The sequence below is a fragment of the Salmo salar genome, chromosome 08 (assembly GCF_965601325.2).
Source record: "Salmo salar chromosome 08, fSalSal1, whole genome shotgun sequence".
Classification (NCBI taxonomy): domain Eukaryota; kingdom Metazoa; phylum Chordata; class Actinopteri; order Salmoniformes; family Salmonidae; genus Salmo; species Salmo salar.
This window is the reverse complement of record NC_138298.1, coordinates 13,388,952-13,415,269: the sequence shown is the minus strand read 5'-3', so window position 1 is coordinate 13,415,269 and position 26,318 is coordinate 13,388,952. Positions and strand designations below refer to the sequence as shown.

The 26,318-nt window shown below is 42.4% G+C and overlaps 2 protein-coding genes across 3 annotated transcripts in view; one reads left to right on the top strand and one right to left on the bottom strand.

The window, feature by feature from the left end:
• Positions 1-8,809: 8,809 nt before the first annotated feature.
• Positions 8,810-18,746, top strand: tnip2 (TNFAIP3 interacting protein 2). The gene is made up of 6 exons (XM_014209115.3): positions 8,810-10,370; positions 11,033-11,338; positions 13,516-13,605; positions 14,268-14,600; positions 14,931-15,053; positions 16,947-18,746. Exons 1-6 carry the CDS (start codon positions 10,029-10,031, stop codon positions 17,238-17,240), a joined length of 1,488 nt encoding a protein of 495 aa, XP_014064590.1. The 5' UTR covers positions 8,810-10,028; the 3' UTR covers positions 17,241-18,746.
• Positions 18,747-25,212: 6,466 nt separating this feature from the next.
• LOC106610017 (protein FAM193A) overlaps positions 25,213-26,318 on the bottom strand; it is a 43,535-nt gene continuing 42,429 nt past the window's right edge. For both annotated transcript variants that reach the window (XM_082978385.1, XM_082978384.1), the window contains exon 23: positions 25,213-26,206. In XM_082978385.1, the coding sequence (XP_082834511.1) occupies positions 26,113-26,206 (94 nt within the window). In that variant the 3' untranslated portion in view covers positions 25,213-26,112. The remainder of the gene's footprint in view (positions 26,207-26,318) is intronic.

Here is a 26,318-nt window from a genome sequence, read left to right as displayed (position 1 = left end):
AGCTCCTTCAGGGTTATCTTTGGTCTCTTTGTTGCCTCTCTGATTAATGCCCTCCTTTCCTGGTCCGTGAGTTTTGGTGGGCGGCCCTCTCTTGGCAGGTTTGTTGTGGTGCCATATTCTTTCCATTTTTTAATAATGGATTTAAGGGTGCTCCGTGGGATGTTGTCACGTCCTGACCAATATTTAGGTATTATTTGTATTATATTTTGTCAGGACGTGGCAGAGGTATATTTGTTTTGTATTGTGGGGTTTTGTGTGTGGTGTAGTGGAGTGTGTTAGTTTTGGTATAGGTTCTAGGTTTGTTTTTCTATGTGTAGTTTTGGGTGCTGGACTCTCAATTGGAGGCAGGTGTTTCTAGTTGCCTCTGATTGGGAGTCCTATAAGTAGGTGTGTGTTTGTTTGGTAGGTTGTGGGTAGTTGTATTTTGCACTGCGTTTATTCTGCCTGTAAAACTGTCACTAGTCTTTATTCGTTTTCTTGTTTTTTCTCTGTGTTCTCTTTATTCTATTAAATAATAAGATGAGCATTCACATCCCGGCTGCGTTTTGGTCTGTACAACCCAACGAACTCTGTGACAGAACTACCCACCACAACAGGACCAAGCAGCGGAGAAAGGAGCTGCAGGTTGAGTATATGGACTATGCTGACGAATGGACTTGGGAGGAGATTCTGGACGGGGCTGGACCTTGGCATCAGGCTGGGGAATACCGTCGCCCACGCGAGGAGATCGAGGAGGCGAAGGCTGAGAGGCGGCGTTATGAAGCAATGAACGCGCTGGTGAGGTAGCCGGAGAGGCACCCCCAAGAAATGTTTTGGGGGGGCACACGGGTAGTTTGGCTGGGCGTCGGAAGAGCCATAAGCCAGCTACCCGTGAGTGCAGGAAGGAGCGAAGAAGGTGGAGAGCACCGTGTTTCGCCGAGGTGTGCACTATCTCGCCCATACGCACGCACAGCCCAGTCCGCCCTGTACCAGCACCCCGCTTGTGCAGGGCTACTAGTTCCATCCAGCCAGGACGGGTTGTGCAGGCGGTGCGATCACGGCAACCTGTGCGCCTCCATGGCCCAGTCTTTCCGGTTCCTGCTTCTCGTAGTATCCCGGAAGTGAGTACCCCCAGTCTGGCACGACCAGTACCAGCAAACCGGACCAAGCTTCTCAAGAGTCAGCCTAGTCCTGTTCAGCCTGTTCCCGCTCCCCGCACTAGCCCTAAGGTGCGTGTGCCTAGGCTGGCACATCCTGTACCAGCCCACGCATCAGGCATCTAGTGCGTCAACCCAGCCTCACCAGTCTGGTGCCGCCAGAGCCGCCCGCCAGTCAGCAGTCGCCAGAGCCGCCCGCCAGTCAGGAGTCGCCAGAGCCGCCCGCCAGTCAGGAGTCGCCAGAGCCGCCCGCCAGTCAGGTGGCGCCAGAGCCGCCCGCCAGTCAGGAGTCGCCAGAGCTGCCCGCCAGTCAGGAGTCGCCAGAGCCGCCCGCCAGACAGGAGCCGCCAGAGCGGCCCGTCTGCCCGGAGCCGCCAGAGCGGCCCGTCTGCCCGGAGCCGCCAGAGTGGCCCGCATGTCCGGAGTCTGCCTGTGACCCGGAACCGAAGGGGTCTGTTTGTGACCCAGAACCGAAGGGGTTTGTTTGTGACCCAGAACCGAAGGGGTCTGCCTGCGACCCGGAACAGAAGGGGTTTACCTGCGGCCCGGAACCAAGGGGGTTGGCCTGCGACCCGGGACTGAGGGAATCTGGCTGTGACCCAGAACCGGGTGAGTCTGGCTCCGATCCCAAAATATAATTAATTAACTGTGAATGTAATGAGTCTGCCTACAGCCCGGGACCGAAGGAGTCGGCCTACGACCTGGAACCGAAAGAGTCGGCCGGAGCCACCTCCAATATAGGTGGGTTGGGGAGGGGGGGTGTAGCACAGTGCCGTCGTTGACGGCAGCCACCCTCCCTTCCCTCCCTTTAGTTTAGGGGGTTTATTTTTGTATTGGGTTTTCTTTATGTTGGTGCATTCGGTGTATGCACCTTTAAGGGGGTTAATGTCACGTCCTGACCAATATTTAGGTATTATTTGTATTATTATTTGTATTATTATTTGTCAGGACGTGGCAGAGGTATATTTGTTTTGTATTGTGGGGTTTTGTGTGTGGTGTAGTGGGGTGTGTTAGTTTTGGTATAGGTTCTAGGTTTGTTTTTCTATGTGTAGTTTTGGGTGCTGGACTCTCAATTGGAGGCAGGTGTTTCTAGTTGCCTCTGATTGGGAGTCCTATAAGTAGGTGTGTGTTTGTTTGGTAGGTTGTGGGTAGTTGTATTTTGCACTGCGTTTATTCTGCCTGTAAAACTGTCACTAGTCTTTATTTGTTTTCTTGTTTTTTCTCCGTGTTCTCTTTATTCTATTAAATAATAAGATGAGCATTCACATCCCGGCTGTATTTTGGTCTGTACAACCCAACGAACTCTGTGACAGATGTTCAAAGTTTCTGATATTTCTTTATAACCCATCCCTAATCTGTACTTCTCCACAACTTTGTCCCTGACCTGTTTGGAGAGCACCTTGGTCTTCATGGTGCCGCTTGCTTAGTGGTGTTGCCGACCCTGGGGCCTTTCAGAACAGGTGTATGAGATCATGTGACAGATCATGTGACACTTAGATTGCACACAGGTGCACTTTATTTATTTAATTATGTGACTTCTGAAGGTAATTGGTTGCACCAGATGTTATTTAGGGGCTTCATAGCAAAGGGGTGAATACATATGCACGCACCACTTTTATTTTTTTCTCCAAATTTGAAACAAGTTATTTTTTTCATTTCACTTCACCAATTTGGACTATTTTGTGTATGTTCGTTACATGAAATCCAAATAAAAATAAGTTTATATTACAGGTTGTAATGCAACAAAATAGGAAAAACGCCAAGGTGGATGGATACTTTTGCAAGGCACTGTAAGAATGCTGTTCATTGACTACAGCTCAGCATTCAACACCATAGTACCCTGCCAAGTTTGTCATCAAGCTGAAGGCCCTGGGTCTCAACCCCGCCCTGTGAAATTAGGTCCTGGACTTTCTGACGGGCCGCCCCCAGGTGGAGAAGGTAAGAAACAACATCTCCACTTTGCTGACCCTCAACACTGGTGCCCCACAAGGATGCGTGCTCAGCCCCCTCCTGTACTCCCTGTTCACACCCCCTCCTGTACTCCCTGTTCATTTGGCTTGTCACCCAACACCCTGACAAACTTTTACAGATGCACATTTGAGAGGATCCTGTTGGGCTGTATCACAGCCTGGTACGGCAAGGCTCTCCAGAGGGTGGTGTGGTCTGCACAACACATCACCGGGAGCAAACTACCTGCCCTGCATGACACACCTACAGCACCCGATGTCACAGGAAGGCCCAAAAGATCATTAAGGACAACAACCACCCGAACCACTGCCTGTTCACACCGCTACCATCCAGAAGGCAAGGTCAGTACAGCTGAATCAAAGCTGGGACCGAGAGACTGAAAAACAGCTTTTATCTCAAGGCCATCAGACTGCTAAACAGCAATCACTAACTCAGAGGCTGCCACATACATTGAGACCCAATCACTGGCCACTTTAATAAATGGATCACTAGTCACTTTAAACAATGCCACTTTAAATAATGCCACTTTAATAATGTTTACATATCTTACATTACTTATATCACATGTATATACTGTATTTTATACCATCTATTGCAACTTGTCTATGCCGCTTGGCCATCGCTCATCCATGTACTTATCTGTACATATTCTCATTCCCCCCTTTAGATGTGTGTGTATTAGGTAGTTGTTGGGGAATTGTTAGATATTACTGCAGTGTCAGAACTACAACCACAAGCGTTTTGCTACACTCGCATTAAGATCTGCTAACCATGTGTATGTGACCAATAAAATTTCACTCAAAACAATTGGTTCATCCTTCCAAACGCATGAAGGTACCACATTAATCTGTACAAACAATAGTACGCAAGTATAAACACCATGGGACCACGCAGCCATCATACCACTCAGGAAGGAGATGTGTTCTGTCTCCTAGAGATGAACGTACTTTGGTGTGAAAAGTGCAAATCAATCCCAGAACAACAGCAAAGGACTTTGTGAAGATGCTGGAGGAAACAGGTACAAAAGTATCTATATCCACAGTAAAACGAGTCCTATATCGACATAACCTGAAAGGCCGCTCAGCAAGGAAGAAGCCACTGCTCAAAATCCACAATAAAAAAGCCAGACTACAGTTTGCAACTGCACATGGGGACGAAGATCGTACTTTTTGTCCTCTGGTCTGATGATACAAAAATATAACTTTGTGGCCATAATGACCATCATTATGTTTGGAGGAAAAAGGGGGAGGCTTGCAAGCCGAAGAACACCATCCCAACCGTGAATGTTGTAGGGGTGCTTTGCTGCAGGAGGGACTGGTGCATTTCACAAAATAGATGGCTTCATGAGGAGGGGAAATTATGTGGATATATTGAAGCAACATCTCAAGACATCAGTCAGGAAGTTAAAAGCTTGGTCGCAAATGGGTCTTCCAAATGGACAATGACCTCAAGCATACTTCCAAAATTGTGGGAAAATGGCTTAAGAACAACAAAGTCAAGGTATTGGAGTGGCCATCACAAAGCCCTGACCTCAATCCTATAGAATATTTGTGGGTAGAACTGAAAAAGCTTCTGCAAGCAAGGAGGCCTACAAACCTGACTCAGTTACACCAGCTCTGTCAGGAGGAATGGGCCAAAATTCACCCAACTTATTGTGGGAAGCTTGTGGAAGGCTACCTGACACGTTTGACCCAAGTTAAACAATTTAAAGGCAATGCTACCAAATACTAATTGAGTGTATGTAAACTTCTGACCCACTGGGAATGTGATGAAAGAAATTAAAGCTGAAATAAGTCCTTCTCTCAACTATTATTCTGACATTTCACATTCTTCAAATAAAGTGGTGATCCTAACTGACCTAAGACAGATAATTTTTACTAGGATTAAATGTCAGGAATTATGAAAGTGAGTTTAAATGTATGTAAACTTCCGACTTCAACTGTATATACAGTACCAGTCAAAAGTTTGGACACACCTACTCATTCAAGGGTTTTTCTTTATTTTTACTATTTTCTACATTGTAGAGGAATAGTGAAGACATCAAAACTATGAAATAACACATATGGAATCATGTAGTAACCAAAACAATTTGAAACTTTTAGATTTTAGATTCTTCAAATAGCCACCCTTTGCCTTGACAGCTTTGCACACTCTTGGCATTCTCTCAACCAGCTTCATCTGGAATGCTTTTCCAACAGTCTTGAAGGAGTTCCCACATATGCTGAGCACTTGTTGGCTGCTTTTCCTTCACTCTGTACTCCAAAACCATCTCGATTGGTTTGAGGTTGGGTGATTGTGGAGGCCAGGTCATCTGATGCAGCGCTCCATCACTCTCCTTCTTAGTCAAATAGCCCTTACACAGCCTGGAGGTGTGTTGGGTCATTGTCCTGTTAAAAAACAAATGATAGTCCCACTAAGCGCAAAATAAATCGAATGGCATATTGCTGCAGAATGCAGTGATAGCCATGCTGGTTAAGTGTGCCTTGAATTCTAAATAAATCAGACAGTGTCACCAGCAAAGCACCCACACCATCACACCTCCTTCTCCATGCTTCACGGTGAGAACCATACATGTGGAGATCATCTGTTCACCTACTCTGAGTCTCACATAGACACAGCGGTTGGAACCAAAAATCTCCAATTTGGACTCATCGGACCAAAGGACAGATTTCGACAGGTTTAATGTCCATTGCTCGTGTTTCTTGGCCCAAACAAGTCTCTTCTCCTTATTGATGTGCTTTAGTAGTGGTTTCTTTGCATCAATTCGACCATGAAGGCCTGATTCACACAGTCTCCTCTGAACAGTTGATGTTGAGATGTGTCTGTTACTTTAACTCTGTGAAGCATTTATTTGGGCTGAAATTTCTGAGGCTGGTAACTCTAATGAACTTATCCTCTGCAGCAGAGGTAACTCTGGGTCTTCCTTTCCTCTGGCGGTCCTCATGAGAGCCAGTTTCATCATAGCGCTTGATGGTTTTTGCGACTGCACTTGAAGAAACTTTAGAAGTTCTTGTCTTAATGTAATGATGGACTGTAATTTCTCTTTGCTTATTTGAGCTGTTCTTGCCATAATATGAACTTAGTCCTAATTGGTAAAATACCATCTTCTGTGTACCACCCCTCACAACACAACTGATTGGCTCAAACGCATTAAGAAGGAAAGAAATTCCACAAATTATCTTTTAACAAGGCACACCTGTTAATTGAAATGCATTCCAGGTGACTACCTCATGAAGCTGATTGAGAGAATACCAAGAGTGTACAAAGCTGTCATCAAGGCAAAGAGTGGATACTTTGAAGAATCTCAAATATAAAATATATTTTGATTTGTTTAACACTTTTTTGTTTCCCACATGATTCCATATGTGTTATTTCATAGTTTTGATGTCTTCACTATTATTACTATTTAAAAATAAAGAAACCATTGAATGAGTAGGTGTCTCCAAACTTTTGACTGGTACTGTATAGTTGTATTTTGTTATATTTTCTGTATTTTAAATGCAATTTTCGAATTGTATTGGACTGTAATCAGAATGGTGTTGATATTATTGTGTAATTTATCTAATAATCACTGATTTAAAATACAATTAATTACCAATCCATCAGTGTTCTTGCATAAACTTAACTGCATTAAAGAGCATTGGGATGCCATGATTCTCTCCACTTCCAAAGAATATAAGCCTAGACCAGTAGGGTAGGCCTATAACCTGTGATAAACAACTTGTGGGATTTGGCGTTAACCACCAGTATACCACCCTGCATCCCACTGCAGGCTTGCCTCTGAACCTGAGCAGTGTCGGTCCTGGTCAGTGCCTGGATGGAAGACCAGATGCTGCTGGATGTGGTGTTGGAGGTTCAGTATGGGGCGCTCTTCCCTCTGGTCTCAGGACAACCCAATGCCTCAGGGTAGTGAAGTTGACGTTGCCTTGCATTGTCACAACGTCTATAGAAGGTGGCGCCTCTCCCCGTTCGGGCGGCACTCGGCGGTCGTCGTCGCCGGCCTACTAGCTGCCACCGATAACCCTTTCATTTTAATTTGGTGATGTCTGTTTTATGTTAGCACCTGTTTTGAGTTAGACTAAATACCGTGGTCAGGGCCCTGAAGGTGTGGAGACATTGGCTTGAGGGGGGCGCAACACCCTTTTCTCATCTGGACTGATCACCGTAATCTGGAGTACATCCAGGCGGCGAGGAGACTGAACCCTCGCCAAGCCAGGTGGGCTATGTTTTTCACGAGATTCCAGTTCACTATCTCGTACATACCAGGTTCCCGGAACACCAAGGCCTACGCACTGTCTTGTCTCCACGACTCCGAGGAGCGGTCCATCACCCCTGGACATCGGGGGGGCCCCGGCGTACAAAGTCCAGTCCATCTTGGACTCCAGGCGTCGGGTAGGGGGCCTGCAGTACCTCGTGGACTGGGAGGGGTACGGTCCGGAGGAGAGGTGCTGGGTACCGGTGGAGGACATCTTGGATCCATCACTGTTGCGGGAATTCCACAGCCTCCAACCGGATCGCCCTGCGCCTCGCCCTCCGGGTCGTCCTGGAGGCCGGCGTCGGCGCGCTGTGGGTGCAGCGCATCAGGGGGGGGGGGTACTGTCACAACGTCTACAGAGGGTGGTGCCTCTACCCGTTCGGGTGGCGCTCGGCGGGCGTTGTCGCCGGCCTACTAGCTGCCACCGATCTCCTTTTCACTTTCATTTGGTGATGTTTGTTTTATGTTAGCACCTGTTTTGAGTTAGACTAAATACCCCCACTAATGAACTGTCTGTTTTGGTTTGGGATTGTGCAGGATTATTTGTGTCATTTTATTGTAGGTTGGGGATTTGTGTTTTCCTCTGCCGTTCGGTTGTTTAGGCATACGGGTTTGCTGGGCTGCGTCCCGACTCAGTTTGAGGGTTCTTGCCTGTTGCTGGATTTTTGTACCCTGCCTTGTATTTACGGCACTTTTGGACTGGTGTTTATTAAACATGTATTTTTTTCCCACGTACCTTAGTCTCCTGCGCCTGACTTCACCCCTCCTGCATGTTATAGTTGCATGACATGCATAGGGTGCAGTCTTTCGGATGGGGCTTTAAAGCGGGTGTCCTGACTCTTTGTGGTCACTAATGATCCCTTGGCACTTACACTAAGAGTAGGGGTATTAACCCTGGTGTCCTGGCTAAATTCCCAATGTGGCACTCATGGCCTCCTAATCATCCTGAGCTTCCAATTGTCTCATTCATCCCCTCTCCTTCCAGTGGAAACTCTTCCCCAGGTTGTTGCTGTAAAAGATAGTAAATTCTCAGTCATCTTACCTGATAATAAGGGTAATTAAATAAATCTGTCTGTTGTCTGAACCAATTGTAGATGCTTGACTCATTTTTGTGTTTATTTCAGTTCATGGCCTTGGGCAGTGGTGGAAAAAGTACTCAATTGTCATACTTGAGTGAAAGTAAAGACACCTTAATAGAAAATGACTCAAGTAAAAGTCACCCAGTAAAATACTACTTGTCTAAAAGTATTTGGTTTTAAATATACTTAAGTATCAAAAGTAAATGGAATTGATAAAATGTACTTAAGTATCAAAAGTAAATATAAAAGTATAAATCATTTAAAATTCCTTATATTAAACAAACCAGATGGTACAATTTGTTTTCATGTTTATTGACGGATAGCCAGGGGCGCACTCCAACATTCAGACGTCATTTACAAACGAAGCATTTGTGTTTAATGAGTTTGCCAGATCGGAGGCAGTAGGGATGACCAGGGACGTTCTCTTGACAAGTGTGTGAGTTGAACCATTTTCCTGTCAAAATGTAACGAGTACTTTTTTTGGGGTGTCAGGGAAAATGTATGAAGTAAAAAGTACATTATTTTCTTTAGGAATGTAGTGAAGTAAAAGTAGGCAAAAATACAAACAGTGAAGTAAAGTACAGATACGCCCAAAAACTACTTCAGTAGTACTTCAAAGTAGTTTTACTTAAAAGTACTTAAGGCCCGCAGTGGCTAGAAAATTGTGATGAACTGTTACCCACTCAGATCTTACTTTCTTTAGGGCAGTGGCCTACATCGACAAGGAAAATAAATGTGACATTGGCGACCGATTTGTTTTTGTATCATGATTTGTTTCGCGTCTGGTGCGACCTGGCCGTTGTTGCAACGTATCATTACGAACTGGGCTTGCAGAATGGATACATACATGTTTGCTTTAAATACTACAATATTCCATTGCTGGCTACATAATAGCAGACAACCTTTCATGAAAGTATTCGGAATTGTCATTCATTCAGGAAAATAGAGCTACCGGTAACTCATTTTACATTGCATCCGATAAAACAGAGTTGCTTCACGGATTTTTACCAAGGCGGATTACTCAAGCAAAGGCCATACGTTTAGAAACCGTCAACCCAGAATTGCATGATCTGTGAATTTACGCAAGTCACAAGAGGGAGGTAGCCTGGTATGTTACCGGAAATGTTGTACGCATGTGCAAATAGTTCTAGCAGCTGCGTTTTTTTATTTATTTTACTCCTGTGTCAATTTAGTCCAGTTTACTTTATTGTTAGAAAATTAACGAAATCATATTATTTAGATCGTTACTGGAATGGATGATTGAACAACTCGGAAAGGAGTTGTCAATTTACCCGACGTTGTTAAAAAGTAAAGTACAAGAAAAGTCCGCCTATTGTTTAGGGGAAGTCCCTCTAGGAAATCCCCTGTAGTTGTCGGAATTATTTCTTTCCAAATTCAGATGAGACACATCCTTTAGGCTACATAGTTGACATCCTCCTCAGTCAAATTTTGAAGACATGTTGCATAACCTACGAACACAAACTCTATCGAACCAATAAGCATAATAATTTAAGAAGCTGATGGAATATTGAAGATTTTTCCCAATCCCCATCTATCAGAAGCAAAAGTGTTACCTCTGGAATAAAGAACATGACTGGAATAAGGAACACGATGGATGTCAAGTTGGATAATGATACACTGAAAGCAAAGATACGGAGCTGCAATACATTGAATACTTTCTACCACGAAACTCTGCTGGAGATTGACACATTAAGTAAGAAAATCTATAAAAGGGACAATTTAATCGCAGATTTAAAGGCTAGGTTGGGCAAATACGAGAATACCTGGATCAATGTGGAAGGGTATGACCATGTTGTCATAGCACCGTCCAAATCTTTGCTGGAAAGTTTATGCAAAGAAATCTGCAAACTGAAGCAAAAATGGAAAGACACAGAAATGAATACGGCTCAGCAAGCAGAGTTGAGCAAAGAAGTGAGTAGAATTTACTGAATTTAATGTGTTCTAAATGTGTATCATGTGGAATTTAATATTTACACTAACCCAGTGAAACATAGTTGTGCCTTTTAACATTAGGTTATAGCCCTACTTGAAATTTCAACGTCAATTATTAAAAACGATCCTTTGTGACAGATATGTTCTTTCTTTCATTTTCAATTTGCACATTATGAAAGAAGGGTATTTTAGGCCTACTGTATGTAAATGGTCTTCTCTGAAAATAGCCACTAGCCTACACCATGCCTATATGCACTTGGTTTGAGATAACCCTAACCATACACTAGTTCACAACTGAGGTCTATTGGAAATACTACTAGTGTAGGCCTAACCAACCACCAAGCTTGCCAACCAGGCTTGATGAAATGTCCCTGCTTTAAAACCACCTTGCAGTGCATAGAGGATGTTGCTATAGCAATAACCTATCTTTTCCATTTCAATGTGTGGTGGGGTGCAGGTGTCAGTGTTGTTTCGCCTTAACTTCACGAAACAAACACATCTGTATCACATAAAAGTCATAATTCAATACAATTAAACATTACAAAAAGCTATATTGTCCATCAATAATAATAATAATTTGAAAAAGTATCTTCGGCATTTGACACTCAAGCCTATTCTATTCTATTCTCTCACCCCTGAAGGAGATAAAGAGGTTGCGACAGCAGCTGAGGGAGAAGGAACGAGAGCTGGAGAGTGTGACCCATCAACCGGACCACGAGAAGGACCAGGTTATCCAGAGGCTTCGCTCTGCCCTGGCCGAGAGGGACCGAGCACAGGCCACCCGTGCAGTCCTGTGCACCTCACTGGCTGAAGAGGCCGACCAGCTCCGGGGCCAACTGGGAGCCACAGTCAGGGTGTGTCAAGAGTTACTGGGCCGACTAGAGGGAGAGAAGAAGGGAGGAGAGAGAGTGACGGAGGAGGTAAAAATGCAGCAGAAGGCAAAAGAGGTGTGTATGAAGGTTGTATAATTAAGAAATAAGGCCCAAGGAGATGTGGTATATGGCCAATATACCACGGCTTAGGTGTTGTTCTTATGTACGACGCAACGCGGAATGCCTGGACACAGCCCTTCGCCGTGGTATATTGGCCATATACCACAAACCCCCGAGGTGCCTTATTGCTATTATAAACTGGTTACCAACGTAATTAGAGCAGTAAAAATACATGTTTTGTCATACCTGTGGAATACGGTCTGATATACCGCGACTGTCAGCCAATCAGCATTCAGGGCTCGACCCACCCAGTTTATAATAAGTGTGTAGTAGCATGGTTATCAAGCGCTTTTATCCAATGCAAATTACAATTTACCCCTTACACTCATAGGAATTGGCCTATATAGATAGGGCTAAATTGAAATGTTTCTTACAGAAGAAATATGGAAAGCATATGCATAACCATGGTAGCAATCAAAAGGGAACAGTTTGGAGATTATGGGAAAATAATTATTAGACTAAAGGTGAGGACAAAACAGTTAATCTGACACAAGACTGACTCCAAACATTATTGTGTTGATTTTTATGTGTATTTTACATTTACTGTTCTGTTTGCCACATTTGGGGGTGGCAGGTAGCCTCGTGGTTAGAGCGTTGGGCCAGTAACCGAAAGGTTGCTAGATCAAATCTCTGAGCTGACAAGGTAGATTTCTTTCATTCAGCCCCTGAACAAGGCAGTTGACCCACTGTTCCTAGGCTGTCAAATAAAATAAGAATTTGTTTTTAACTGACTTGCTTAGTTAAATAAAGGTTAAATAAAATGAACTCTGAAAATACTCTGGTAGCATGATAAGAATATTCATGATCATTTGGGGTAGGGGCAACATAAGACAAAGAAATTACAAGTGAGAGGTCTAACTGGTGTCTCCATGTGGCAACACACCTCTCCAAAATGTGCACAGTTCCTACTTAATTTCAGTGCACTTCTATGACTCAAAGAAGAGTCTTCAACTATAAGGTGCTATTTTGAGCGCTCCTAGCTGTACCGTTGAGTACCGTTGAGGAACTAGAGCAAGCAGACTTGTACAGTAGTTGTTTTCTTTGGAACACAGCCCTGGATCTCCGCCTTCACACAATTACTGTTGTTGTTTACGCATTCCAAAAATGGTCCATTAAAAATCACAATCTGGTCAGGTGGGCATCATTTGAAAGCGTGTTCTATTGCGAACATGGCTAGCTAAGGTACGAAATACGATCTTACGGTGTTAGGCTTTCACAAGGCAATTCAGAAAAGCAAATTGTCATTTTGGTGCGACTAGAATACAATCACGAGTTCCCAGCAAATGTCTTCACAATACACCATGTCATCTTGTAACTGTACATCAAGCATAGTGATCATAAACGTTGGCACTGTATATTACATGAGTTTTGTGATATGAAATGGGGAAGTGCACATTTGAACTAATGGGTGTTTGGCTTGCTTGTGTGACACCAAAGTGGTATTATAATCGTCAGCGTCTCATCTTTCAAAGTACATAAGAGTCCACATTATTGACAGCATTTCCCTCACTCAGACAACACAATTTGTGGGAGATATGGGGGTAACTTCTTGTTCATGTTCAGAACCGCAGTCAGTCAAAACCAATACTGCGTTGGGAAGCAGAGACCTTGCGCTTTGACGTCACATGTAGCATGTTAGTGTACAGCCGCTGCATTCCAATTTATGTGTTTATCATCACCCAAATCCACTATTTTGAACACATAGAAGGGTACGAGTGTAAAGAGCTAACTCATATCCACAAACTGTATATACTGAATGTTATATTCAGTATATGTGGCCTATGCGGGAATCGAACCCAAAAGCCCACAATCCTGGGGTTACAGGCACTGAACTCCAACTGAGAGATTGGAACAGCAGTGGCTACATCCAAACTACATCCCCATCAGCAAAATACATTGAAAATACGTATGTGCTCACTGGGAAAAGCTTTTTTACTGTAACTGTCTTTCAAAACAAAACATTTAAGTAATGAAAAAGAGGTGTGTGTGTGTGTACTAAATCATTTGGAATCTCTCTGTCTCTCTGCCATTATGTGCTTTTCAGCCAAGTTGTTAGTGTTTGTTTCTGTTTCTGTTGTATTTCTAAACAGATAGTATCATTTTGAGCTCTTGTTTCCCCTTTTCATGGTCAGATGTCGGCTAATACGGAAGCGGGTCGTGGTGACACTCTGGTCAGCAAACTCCAAGAAGAGAACCAACAGCTAAAACAAAGAGTGGCATATGTAAGCAGGAACACACTGTAGAAACTCCCTTCTACCTACATGAAAAAATACTATAGTATACTATGGTGTTCACTGTAGTGTTTTTGCAGACTTTACTGGAGTATTCACTGTAGTGTTTTTATGGACTAAAGTCTGCAAAAACACAACAGTGAATACGGTAGTATTTAATATACATGACTGTAGTATACTGTAGTATGTACAGTAGTAAACTGTTGTATACTATAGTAATTACTGTAGTGTTTTTGCAGACTGTAGTAATCCAACATTGTCATAGCAATTGGGCTATCAGAACCCGAGTGGCGCAGCGGTCTAAGGCACTGCAGTGGTCTAAGGCACTGCATGTCAGTGCTAGAGGTGTCACTACAGACACCCTAGTTCGAATCCAGGCTGTATCACAACCGGCCATGATTGGGAGTCCCATAGGGCGGCGCACAATTGGCCCAGCGTCGTCCAGGTTTGGCCGGTGTAGGCTGTCATTGTAAAAATAAGAATTTGTTCTTAACTGACTTGCCTAGTTAAATAAAGGTTAAATATTTTATATTTTTTTGAAAGAACCAAAGTTCAACAGCCGTGTGTGTGTGTGAGAAGCTGTGTGTGCACAAGTGTGTGTACATGTTTGTGACTAATGTCTCCCTCTTCCCCTCCCCCCTTCATTTTCCCAGGTGGAAGGTCTGAACTCCAAATGGCAAAAGTATGACTCGAGCAGGGAAGAGTTTGTGAGGAGCCTGTGTCAGAGGCTGAATGAGTCTAGTGCTGCCTTCAGCCCTGCTCCAGGTGTGGGGCCTAGGCTAGGGCCCAGGCCTACACAAGAGCCTGGGGCTGGCCTGGGCTTGTTACCTGAGTTGGCCTCAGCCAACGCTGGGTTGCTCCAGCAGGAGATAGCCAGGCTCAACAGCCTACTGGAGGAAAAGATGAGGGACTGTGGGAGGTTGGGGAGAGAGCTGGATGAGAACAGGAGACGATACCAGGAGAGCATCCAGACGCTAGAGCAACAGGTTAGTGTGGTGTAGGATCGTCTGACTCCTCTCTCTTTCAATTTCTCTTTCTTTCTCTTTGTCTCTCTCACATTCTCTTTCTCTCTTTTTCTCTTTCTATCTCTCTGTCTGTTTCTCCCCCTGTCTCTCCACTCTCTTCCTTCTCTTTCTCTCTGACACATACACATGAATCCATGCATCACATAGCACAGTCTTTAAAGAAAACCCCATTGAATCCAGAAACCTCTCTCTCTTCTCTCTCACATACAGTTCTACCCTATTCAGTTGAATCAGAAACATATCCCTCTCTTTCTCACACACACCCTCACCCTTTCCCTCTCTCCTTCAAAGGTTCTCATCTACACAGATGACTTTAAGTCGGAGCGGGCAGACAGGGAGAGAGCGCAGGGCAGGATCCAGGACCTGCAAGAGGAAGTATCTCAACTACAAGAGCAGCTACACAGACAGGCACAAGTAAGGCCACACACACAGTCACTACTATAATACATCACATACAAATGTGTTACAGGAGACAAAAAATAGCCATGAAAAGGAAGCTTTTATGTCCGTCCCCTATTTGCCATTTATTGAGGATTGATGATACAATGATGTTTTGACAGACATGTTCTTCATACAGTTCGCTAACGGCTAGTAAGATATAGTATTTGTATTTATTAGGGATCCCCATTAGCTGTTGCGAAGGCAGCAGCTACTCTTCCTGGGGTCCAAACACATTAAGGCACTTACATTACATATAAAACAAAGATAAAACATTACATCATATAACATTACTACACCACTACATATCTACAATACAAAATGTATAATACCACCATACAACAATATTACAATATACGTGTGCTAGCGCTTGTGTGTGCGTATGCGTGTGTCTGTACCTTTGTGTGTGTCTCTTCACAGTCCATGCTGTTCCATAAGGTGTATTTGTACCTGTTTTTTAAAATCTGGTTCTACTGCTTGCATTAGTTACCTGATGTGGAATAGAGTTCCATGTAGTCATGGCTTTATGTAGTACTGTGCGCCTCCCATAGTCTGTTCTTGACTTGAGGATTGCGAAGAGACCTCTGGTGGCATGTCTTGTGGGGTATGCATGGGTGTCCGAGATGTGTGCTAGTAGTTTAAGCAGACAGCTCGGTACATTGATGTTGTCAACACTTCTTATAAAAACAAGTAGTGATGAAGTCAAGCTCTCTTCCACTTTGAGCCATGAGAGATTGACATGCATATCATTAATGTTAGCTCCCAGTGTGATTTTAAAGGCCAACCATGCTGCCCTGTTCTGAGCCAATTGTAATTTTCCTAAGTCCCTCTTTATGGCACCTGACAACACAACTGAACAGTAGTCTAGGTGCGACAAAACTAAGGCCTGCAGGACCTGTCTTGTTGATAGTATTGTTAAGGCAGAGCAGCACTTTAGCCTTCTCCCCATCTTAGCTACTGTTGTATCAATATGTTTTGACCATGACAGTTTACAGTCCAGTGTTACTCCAAGCAGTTTAGTCACCTCAACTTGCTCAATTTCCACATTATTCATTACAAGATTTAGTAGAGGTTTAGTGAATGATTTGTCCCAAATACAGTGCTTTTAGTTTTAGAAATATTTAGGACTAACTTATTCCTTGCCACCCATTCTGAAACTCACTGCAGCTCTTTGTTAAGTGTTGCAGTCATTTCAGTCGCTGTAGTAGCTGACGTGTATAGTGTTGAGTCATCCGCATACATAGACACACTGGCTTTACATGTCATTAGTAAAGATTGAAAAAAAATAAGGGGCCTAGACAGCTGCCCTGGGGAATTCCTGACTACCTGGATTATGTTGGAGAGCTTTCCATTAAAGAACAACCTCTGTTCTGTTAGACAGGTAACTCTTTATCCACAATATAGCAGGGGGTTGTAAAGCCATAACACACACGTTTTTCCAATAGCAGACTATGATCGATAATGTCAAAAGCAGCACTGAATTCTAACAAAACAGCCCTCACAATATTTGTATCATCAATTTCTCTCAGCCAATCATCAGTCATTTGTGTGCTTTTTGCTGTGCTTTTTGAATGTCCTTTCTTATAAGCGTGCTGGAAGTCTGTTGTCAATTTGTTTACTGTAAAATAGCATTGTATCAGGTCAAACACCATTTTTTTCAAAAAGTTTACTAAGGGTTGGTAACAGGTTGATTGGTCATCCATCACATTAGGGAACAACAAACGGCACTTTCCTAAAATAATAATAATGATATAGTGATCATTTATTTGTATGGAGTGTTTCATACATTATCCTCAAAGTGCTACTATGCCCAGTTTGGCTATGGGAAGGAACACTTTTACTCATGATCATCATTCATTTCTCTTCCAGAGCCCTACTAGAGATGTCGACTCCACGTTCCGAGTTCATATGGGACACCGGATCTCCCCACGTATGAGCACGGACACAGCCGAACCACTGTTGAGGAACAGCGTTGATCCACCTGCGGCAAAACTTCAAAGCGGGACATCGCCTGGGGTGGCGACGGCGGTATTAGCACCCAGTCCCACCTGGACAAAGTGCCAGGGTTCGTCGGAACTCCAATGCCCAAGATGCTTCACCACGTATGATGACGCACATACGGTGGAGTACCTCAATCACTGCGAGGAGTGTGCCAGACTATGAGCTCCGGCGTGAAGTTTCCTCTAGGTACAGATATAGGATCAGCTTCCGTTCCCGAAACAAAACCATAAAGTGGGGAAAATGCAAAACTGACCCAAGATCAGTGTCTAGGGGCAACTTTGCCCTACTCCCAAGCAATGAGAGTTACTATCCCGCCCACCCCACGGGGGTGTTAAGACAAATATCGCTAACTGATGATAATTGAGCACTGAAAAAAAGCACTACATGCACCCTAAGAAGGGTTGGGACCGGGGAGCTTAGAAAACTGAGTTCAACTGGGTTGTGTTCATTAGGCACTAAATGGAAGAAAAAAGTCTGAAACAGGGAGGTACTACCTGGACTTCAGACGCTACCATGTTTTTTGGTTGTTAAAGGACAGAATCGAATAGATTATCGATGCAGAGTTGGAGTGTCAGTACTAGCTTGGTGGTCGTAGTGGGAGAAATAGCAGTAGCACTTTATTTTACAGTACATAAAAGACCAGGTATTTACCAGGAAACTACATGGTAAAATGATAACACAGTAATGACTTTGAATTACCTGTTTGTTTCTTTCGGATTTGTAACAACAAACACCACTGGCCACCATTTGAATGGGTTGAGTTCCTAGTAAATACCTGATAAATACCAGTGGAAAAAGTAAGTGTGTAAAATAACGTTTTTGTGAAATAGCTCTGGTTTGGCAAGCCGAAGCGATTCCCAGTGCAAAGCCACTCATGTTTGACTACATGATCCATATCAATTATCACATGATACTGCATGGGTGTGTTTCTGTGTGGAGATGGTTGATTGCGTGGTCTGTAGAAAATCTAGATGGGAAATTGGATGTTAATTGCAATATTTGAATGTCACAAACCTCAATTCAATATTCCGGCATCAAATTGTTAATCTGTTGCACTTTCCTAACCTGTTTACCAAAGTAATCGTTAATGCACAGATGCATTTATTGGATTTGAAATACATAAGCTTCTTTCTGGTTGAAGATAATGTATGAACGTTGCCTTTCGTTACTATGGTGCTATTTGTTGTACTGTATATTTTGATGTTGTTGACATGTTTTGTGTAAGTAATCTATTTTCAATTGAACCTATATATATTCACCTATGATCTTTGTGCCTGGAAATATGTATTCACAGTATTATATACGATTGAATATTTATTTGCTATTAGTGGGGCTTTTTCAAATGGGCAAATCTTTACAGTGCTGGGTCAAAATGAACATCGCCATCACGTTTTGAGGTGTCGTCTGAATCCTGGTACACAAAAGCAGTATGTTTCTCACATCCTGGTAAGATAAGACAGTGTGGGAGACAAATTCTCCATAACATGGCACCTTAAAAAAAGTGCCATTTCAGATCTGACATTTGAAACTACATTAGTATAAATTACCTCCGAACTGACACAAGTTTTATTTTTCTAGAAGCCATTGATTTATAAACATCAACATGTGATTATCTGTTTTAACCTGTTTAATGGAAAGGATATTTTTGTAATAAAAAATTAAAAATTGGTTGACCAATCATGTGGAGTGTTTGTGATACAAACCAGACATCTCAGCTTGAGGAACTTTTGTTGGATTTTTGTTTGCTTGGTGGATAACTGCTTGTCAAATTATAGTATGGGGTGCAGAGTCAGGAGGAGTGAGAGTGTGAGACAGTGAGAGGCTCTGACCATAGATTAACCATTGAAACTCAGGTCCCACAGGACCCAAGTGTGTGTGTGTGTGTGTGCGCATGTGCACGCTCATATGTGTGCATTTGTGTGACTGTGTACGTTCCTTGTCTGACTGTGTGTATGTTTGTACACACTTTGGAAAACCCCTTCCCAGAGTAGCCTGAATGGGCATGCTGTCCTGTGTGTCAGTGCCACATTCCCAGCTGTCCTGTGTGGCTGAAGTGAACACAGCAAGGGGACTAGAGACCAGTGAGACAGGGGCTCTGGTTACATCCTGCTCCTAACTACTGATTTGGGATCAGTTGTCTTGACTAGTTCTCAATTAAATCATTTTGCGCTAAACAACACAAGTACAGGACCAGTTGTTACAGGTACAATATGGTCGCAGGGAACTGGACATTCCCAGTTAGAAAGTCGTTATTTAAAGGGGTGGCAGATGAAGAACCAAACAAGGTCTTTGTGTGTGTGTGTATTGTCCATGTATTTCCGTGTTAGAGACACTAAAGTAGCAGATCCCTGGATCATTAAGCTCCATTGCTTGTTTTTTTATTTAGTGGGTAGATCAGCTTTAATATTGCAGAGCTCCATTGTTATTGGAGTCCCAGTTTATCTTGAAAGAGAGAGAGTTCCATGTCACACTGTTCTGTGTTCTGGTATGATTAGAACACAATTTAAAAACCTACTCAATTATTTTGCAGTTCAAAGAGGTATAGGTGTTACTTTGTTTTTTTTGTACCTTTCTATATTTGTATTGACGATTAGGCTAGTGTATTATGGATGATATTGATATAGTGTATTATGACTGCCTACGGAGGATTATAGTGTCACATACAGTATATACAATATGTTTTTTAAGTCTGTAATAGGTATTACTGTTGTAACATTGTACAATGACACTTCAATAGGATTTTAAATTCTAAACTTCTAAACTCTAAAAAGTGTCCTTTTAACAGCCTTTAATAACTATATCCTATATAGAAGTAGAGTACAGACACGAGGTCACTCTTGCTGTACAGATGCAGATGGGGCCTCACTTATAGGAACTGTGACTTCCTACAAGAAAGGCCTCTCTAATTGTGTCAAGGGACTATAGCAGCTGAAAGAGATAGAAACTCCATCAGAAGTTTCAAAGTCCTCCGAAGAGCTAAGTCACAGACTATGTTCCAAATGGCACTCTATTCCCTATATAGTGCACTATTCCCTCAAAATTAATGCACTAAATAGGTAATAGAGTGTCATGTGAGACTCAGCCACAGTCTTGAGATGACATAGCATGCCGCATGCTCACATACTCATATGCAGTCTGGGGAAGATGTTTGCGGTTGGACCAGTTCCTATCATTCTCACACATTTACATCTGTTCAGTAAAAAAGAGGGTGATTCTATGACAAATTTAGTTCAAGAATTCAATTGGTTGTGTTTCAGATTGTAGCTTTGTACAGCAATCCTTATTTGACTGTTGCATAAGACCCACACACACATAGTGTCACACACACGGCCCCCAAATAAGCTATGGTTGGGGTTGACAGGAATTCCCCCCCCAAACACCTACACAACTGTACGGTTGGTCTATATGTGAACACACACACACACACACACACACACACACACACACACACACACACACACACACACACACACACACACACACACACACACACACACACACACACACACACACACACACACACACACACACACACACACACACACACACACACACACACACACACACACACACGCCCACCTGTATGGAGTGGAAAAATGTGGTGTCACAAATCCCTTTTGCTATACTCAGCGACCTTTTAATAGAAACAATGGCTGACTACCTACATTTACAAATCCATGAATTTCAAGTCAGATGACGTGGTAAAATAGTTCCTGGCGCCACTATGTTTCCGTTAACCGGGTGTCTACGAGATCTGTCCAAGTCATGCATTTTTTCAGCAATGGGAAAACTTAGCCTGACACTTATCTAGACAGACTACAGAATGGATAAAAGTGGCCTTTAATCTCATGTGTATCCAAAAAGAATGGGAAATTCCCATAAAGGGAATTCCCAACACGCACTGTATGCGATGCTCTCTGGTTCACTTGAAAGTGGAGCGTGGCAGCTCTATACTTGGGAGCTGTAGATCATTATTAGTTATAGGGGGGTGGAGGTGGTTTGTATTATTGCCACTTTCCTTTGTTCGTTTATTTTATAAGAAAGGCCAGTTCATTGGCTTAGAGTGGTTTGCCACTTGCTGGTACAAAACGCCATTGTGGAGTATAAAAATGAATCCCCTCCCTACTGATTACAAGCTACAGGCAACCTTCAGGTCTGATCCCCTCTTGGGGCGGCTACCTGCCGCCCCATGACTGTAAGTTGCTTTGGATAAAAGGGTCTGCTAAATGGCATATATTATGTATCATACATGTTCATTTTCATTAACTTTGGACACCGAGGGATTCCTGTAAAAGGAAATAAATAATACTTTCATCAATGTATTCATGTATAATTTACAAAATGTTTAATTATGTTTCACAAATACCAGAGCAAATGTTAATGTCCTTGTCTAGTTCAGGTAGTCTTTCTTGTATGCCCTCGCTTATTCAAAAGCAGATGTCCGTTCTTACATCGTTGGTGACTGATAGCAAACACACTGTACAGGCAGGCAGTCAGTTGGTCAGCTATTCATTACAGAAATAAACAATGACTAATTTCAGCTGTGCTGTCTCTTCAATCCATAATGTTTTTACTTCTCTCTGATGAAAATTTCCCGCATTTCTTTCATCCGACAAATGTGTATGAATAGTGACTATTCATTGTGAAACCCATCTGTGATAAAAACAGTTGATCCTCGAAAAATATGAGGAAGCAAGCAATAAGGGAGAATGTCCTACAGTTAAGGTCATTGTTACTCAATTCCTCTTCCTCTCTTGAAATGTTTGATTAAGTCACTCCAACTTGTTTTACATTTATATTTTAGTCACTTGGCAGACGCTTTTATCCAGAGTGATTTACATTAGCGCATTAATCTTAATCTAGGTGAGACAACATATGACAATCTTAGCAAGTACATTTACCCTCAACAAAGTAGTTATCATCAAAGTAGGAAAAGACAAGTGCTGTGGGATTTATTTAAGATACTCTTTAAAGAGGTAGGTAGTTTTAAGAGTTAAGTTCATGGGGAAAAAAACAATTTTTGATTATGTAATGTTATGAAAACACTTTACTTACAATGCATTATAATGCAGTTATAATGCACTGTAAGACCTGTCATAAACATGTATGGTCCATTAGTCATTTGAGGCAGTTGAAAATTTGCTACAAAGTTTGACAAAAAGGCTCATACACGCTTATAACAAGTTATAAAGCCATATACCTGTCAGTTTTAAGTAGGTGTTAGTCTGCCTCACAGGAAGTCTGCCTCACAGGAAGTACATACTGGTTATTGTGTGACTGACCTCATTCCTGTGTGAACCCTTAGTGTAAATGTGCAGTACCTCATACAGTAAAACAGAGAGCTATTCTACCTACTAACTAGTTTGTCTAGCTATTCATATGGAAATGAGCTCAGATCAAGCACTGTTGAATTCATCTCGCTTGGTGTCATGTGACATCGAGGGTGCTTGCTCAACCGCGCACTGTGGCGCTTGGCAGGATGCTAAACAAAAATCAAAGGAAGTTTAGAAGATGACAGATAGCCTCAAAAAGTTCCCTTTTTGTAGGTGTCATTTGAAAGAGAAAATAAAATGAATGGGGGTTGCCATTGGGGGCTAAAAATCATGTGGTTTGTCATTTCAAGAGCACATCCTCCTGGGACCCATATGAATGTGCACTGCATTCATTTTAGGTATGTTAAACTGAACATACAGTGCCTTCAGAAAGTATTCATACCCATTGAGTTATTCCACATTTTGTTGTGCGACAGTCTTAATACAAAATTGATTAAATTGTTTTTTCTCCCCCATCTACACACAATACACACTTCCAAAGGTGAAAACATGTTTATACATTTTTGCAAATTAGCACACCCCTGAGTCAATACATGTTAGAATCACCTTTGGAAGTGATTACAGCTGTTAGCCTTTCTGGATAAGTCTCTAAGAGCTTTGCACACCTGGGTTGTACATTATTTGCCCATTATTCTTTTCAAAATTCTTCAAGCTCCGTCATTGCTAGACAACATATACATACATACATATAAGTCATTTAGCAGACGCTCTTATCCAGAGCAACTTACAAATTGGTGCATTCACATTATGATATCCAGTGGAACAACCACTTTACAATAGTGCATCTAAATCTTTTAAGGGGGGGGGGGGGGGGGGGGGGTTAGAAGGATTACTTTATCCTATCCTAGGTATTCCTTAAAGAGGTGGGGTTTCAGGTGTCTCCGGAAGGTGGTGATTGACTCCGCTGTACTGGCGTCGTGAGGGACCTTGTTCCACCATTGGGGTGCCAGAGCAGCGAACAGTTTTGACTGGGCTGAGCGGGAACTGTGCTTCCTCAGAGGTAGGGAGGCCAGCAGGCCAGAGGTGGATGAACGCAGTGCCCTTGTTTGACAACCATTGGTTGTTGAACATTGCTAGACAATTTAAGTCTTGCCATAGATTTTCAAGCAGATTTAAGTTAAAACTAACTCAGGAACATTCACTGTCTTCTTGGTAAGCAACTCCAGTGTAGATTTGGCCTTGTGTTTTAGGTTATTGTCCTACTGAAAGGTGAATTCATCTCCCAGTGTCTGGTGGAAAGCAGACTGAACCAGGTTTTCCTCTAGGATTTTTCCTGTGCTTAGGTCCATTCTGTTTATTTTATTATCCTGAAAAACTCCCCAGTCCTTAACAATTACAAGCATGCCTATAACATGATGCAGCCACCATTATGCTTGAAAATATGGAGTGGTACTCAGTAATGTGTTACTGGAATCACCACAAACACTGTATTAACAAAAAGTTAATTGCTTTGCCATCTTTTGCAGTATTACTTTAGTGCTTTGTTTAAAACAGGATACATGTTTTGTAATATGTGTTATTCTGTACAGGCTTCCTTCTTTTCCCTCTGTCAATTAAGTTAGTATTGTAGAGTAACTACAATGTTGTTGATCCATCCTCAGTCTTCTATCACATCAATTAAACTCTAAACGTTTTAAAGTCACCATTGGCTTCATGGTGAAATCCTTGAGCAATTAACACTTATTTTTACTGCACACAGAGTGAGTCCATGCAAATTAAGAACATTTTTACTCCTGAACTTTAGACTTTCTATAAAAAAGGGGTTGAATACTTGACTCAAGATATTTCAGCTATTCATTTAATTAATTTGTAATACATTTCCAAAAACTATTCCACTTTGTCATTATGGGATATTTTGTGTAGGCCAGTGACAATTTTTGTTTAAATTTAATCAATTTTAAATTCAGGATGAAATGTGTAAAAAGTCAAGGGTGTGAATACTTTCTGAAGGCACGTTCACAGATTACATTTAGAGTAAATACAATTTAATAAGAATATAATAAGAGGGTCAGACAACGCCAACAGTGTCATACATTAGTTTGGTATGTGGGCATCTAGGACCTTCATTTCTACCAGACTACCACGTCATTCCACAAACACACATCACCCATTTACCGTCCAAGAAAAAACCTTCAATTTCATAACCCCGTCATCAACCACGTTTTCCCCAGAGTTCTGTGAGTATCGAGGAGCCAGAGCGACTTATGTTCTTCTAGAGGACTGAGGGCAAATAACACAGACTCACATTTCACCACTGACTGTCATGATAGTCAAGTCAGCCCCTTACCTTATCAGTCACTGCTACGAGAACATGGGGTCCCACAGGACTCAGTCATAGCTCCACTACTGATTGATACAATCAGTGGTAAAGATCCAGGAAAGCACACGGTACTCCACGTGACTCAGTGTCCCGTCGTCTAGTGTGGCTGCACACCTCAAATGGAGAAGCATCAGTGATGTCTTTATATGCCAAACATTCCCTGAGAGCACAACCAGTAAATATGAATCACCTTGATGAGGACGGTAATGGTGAACAGTTAGTCACTTAGTATCGAGGGGATGATAGTCTGTAGAATCTATTTTGGTGTATAATGTACGGATGGACATGATTTACAATCTCCACCAGAGGAGGTCCATCCAGGTACGAAGGTGAGAATGGAACCCCCCTATACATTTGGGGAAAATGTAAAATTACAAAAAAATAAATACTCCTAAATTAAACTACACTAAATATACCCCCCCACACACACTGCATTAAAGATGCACCACCAAGGAAATAAGCACAGACAAGACACACATCCTGCCATACTACTGTATTCCATCTTTCAAAAAAGAAAGATAAGATTTTAATATTACTTAACAATATGTTAAAAGGTAGCCAGTTTGGCTTCAGTGTTAATACAATATACACTCTATAACAGATTGATAGTGTGCATTGTTCTTTTCTTCAATTTCATTCTGAAAGTATTGTGATACAAGCTGGATACAAGTCAAAAATAGAAGGGAAAAAAAAAACTAACTGGTACACTTTTACTTACCGGTTTTGTTAAATGGAACTGAAAAAAAAAAGAACATTGTCAAGTATTAAGCCAAGTTCCTCTCAGTGAAGTGAAGGTTGTTGGGGCAGAGGGGAGAGTGCGGCAGACCATGCCCATTCCCTTGTCAGTTAACTGAATGAGATGCCGTGCTAGGAATCGTGGGTAACAAGGGGATAGTAAGCCACAGTAACTGAATGAAAGGCTTTACTTCATTAGATATATCTCTTTTTCTCCAAATTTTTTCCATGTGTGTCTGTTTTCAGAAGGCATACATAGTAAGCATCTTTTGACTACGAATCAGCAACAACAAAAAAAAAGAGAAAATGAATTTCAGAACATGGCTTTAAGTCAAGAGAAATGCCCCTCAGACTAAAAGCACACAAACAAGCAATAAAAACAAAACCAGGTAGAGAGTAGCATTTTGTAATTTTTCTTGTGTCATTTAATTGAAAAAAATAAAATAAAATTCTCTCTCAAGAGTTATGCTTGAGGATCAGACCAGAGGATGGGTTCATGGTAGAACCGCACAGACACAAGGAACAAGGCAGCGTGGGTGGGCACAGCAGGGCTAGGTGATGACGGGGTCCGTGATAGCAGTTTGCATTGGGGGGGCTGATTGCTTCCTGCCACAGTCTCTTTTTCTTTGCCCTACGGGAGGTCCAATCAGTGGGCGGCGAACGTTGCTTTCTTCAAGCTAAAGTTGGACCAGTTGATGGACAGCCGTTGTCGGGTCTGCCTGGCGGAATCCAAGCAGAACCTGGGGAGGGAGGGAGAGAGATGGGGAGTTAAAGATCTACTCTATGCAACGTTTTCCACTAGGGGCATTTGGAGGAGGGAAGTACACTCAAGCTAACTACCAATTATCTCTC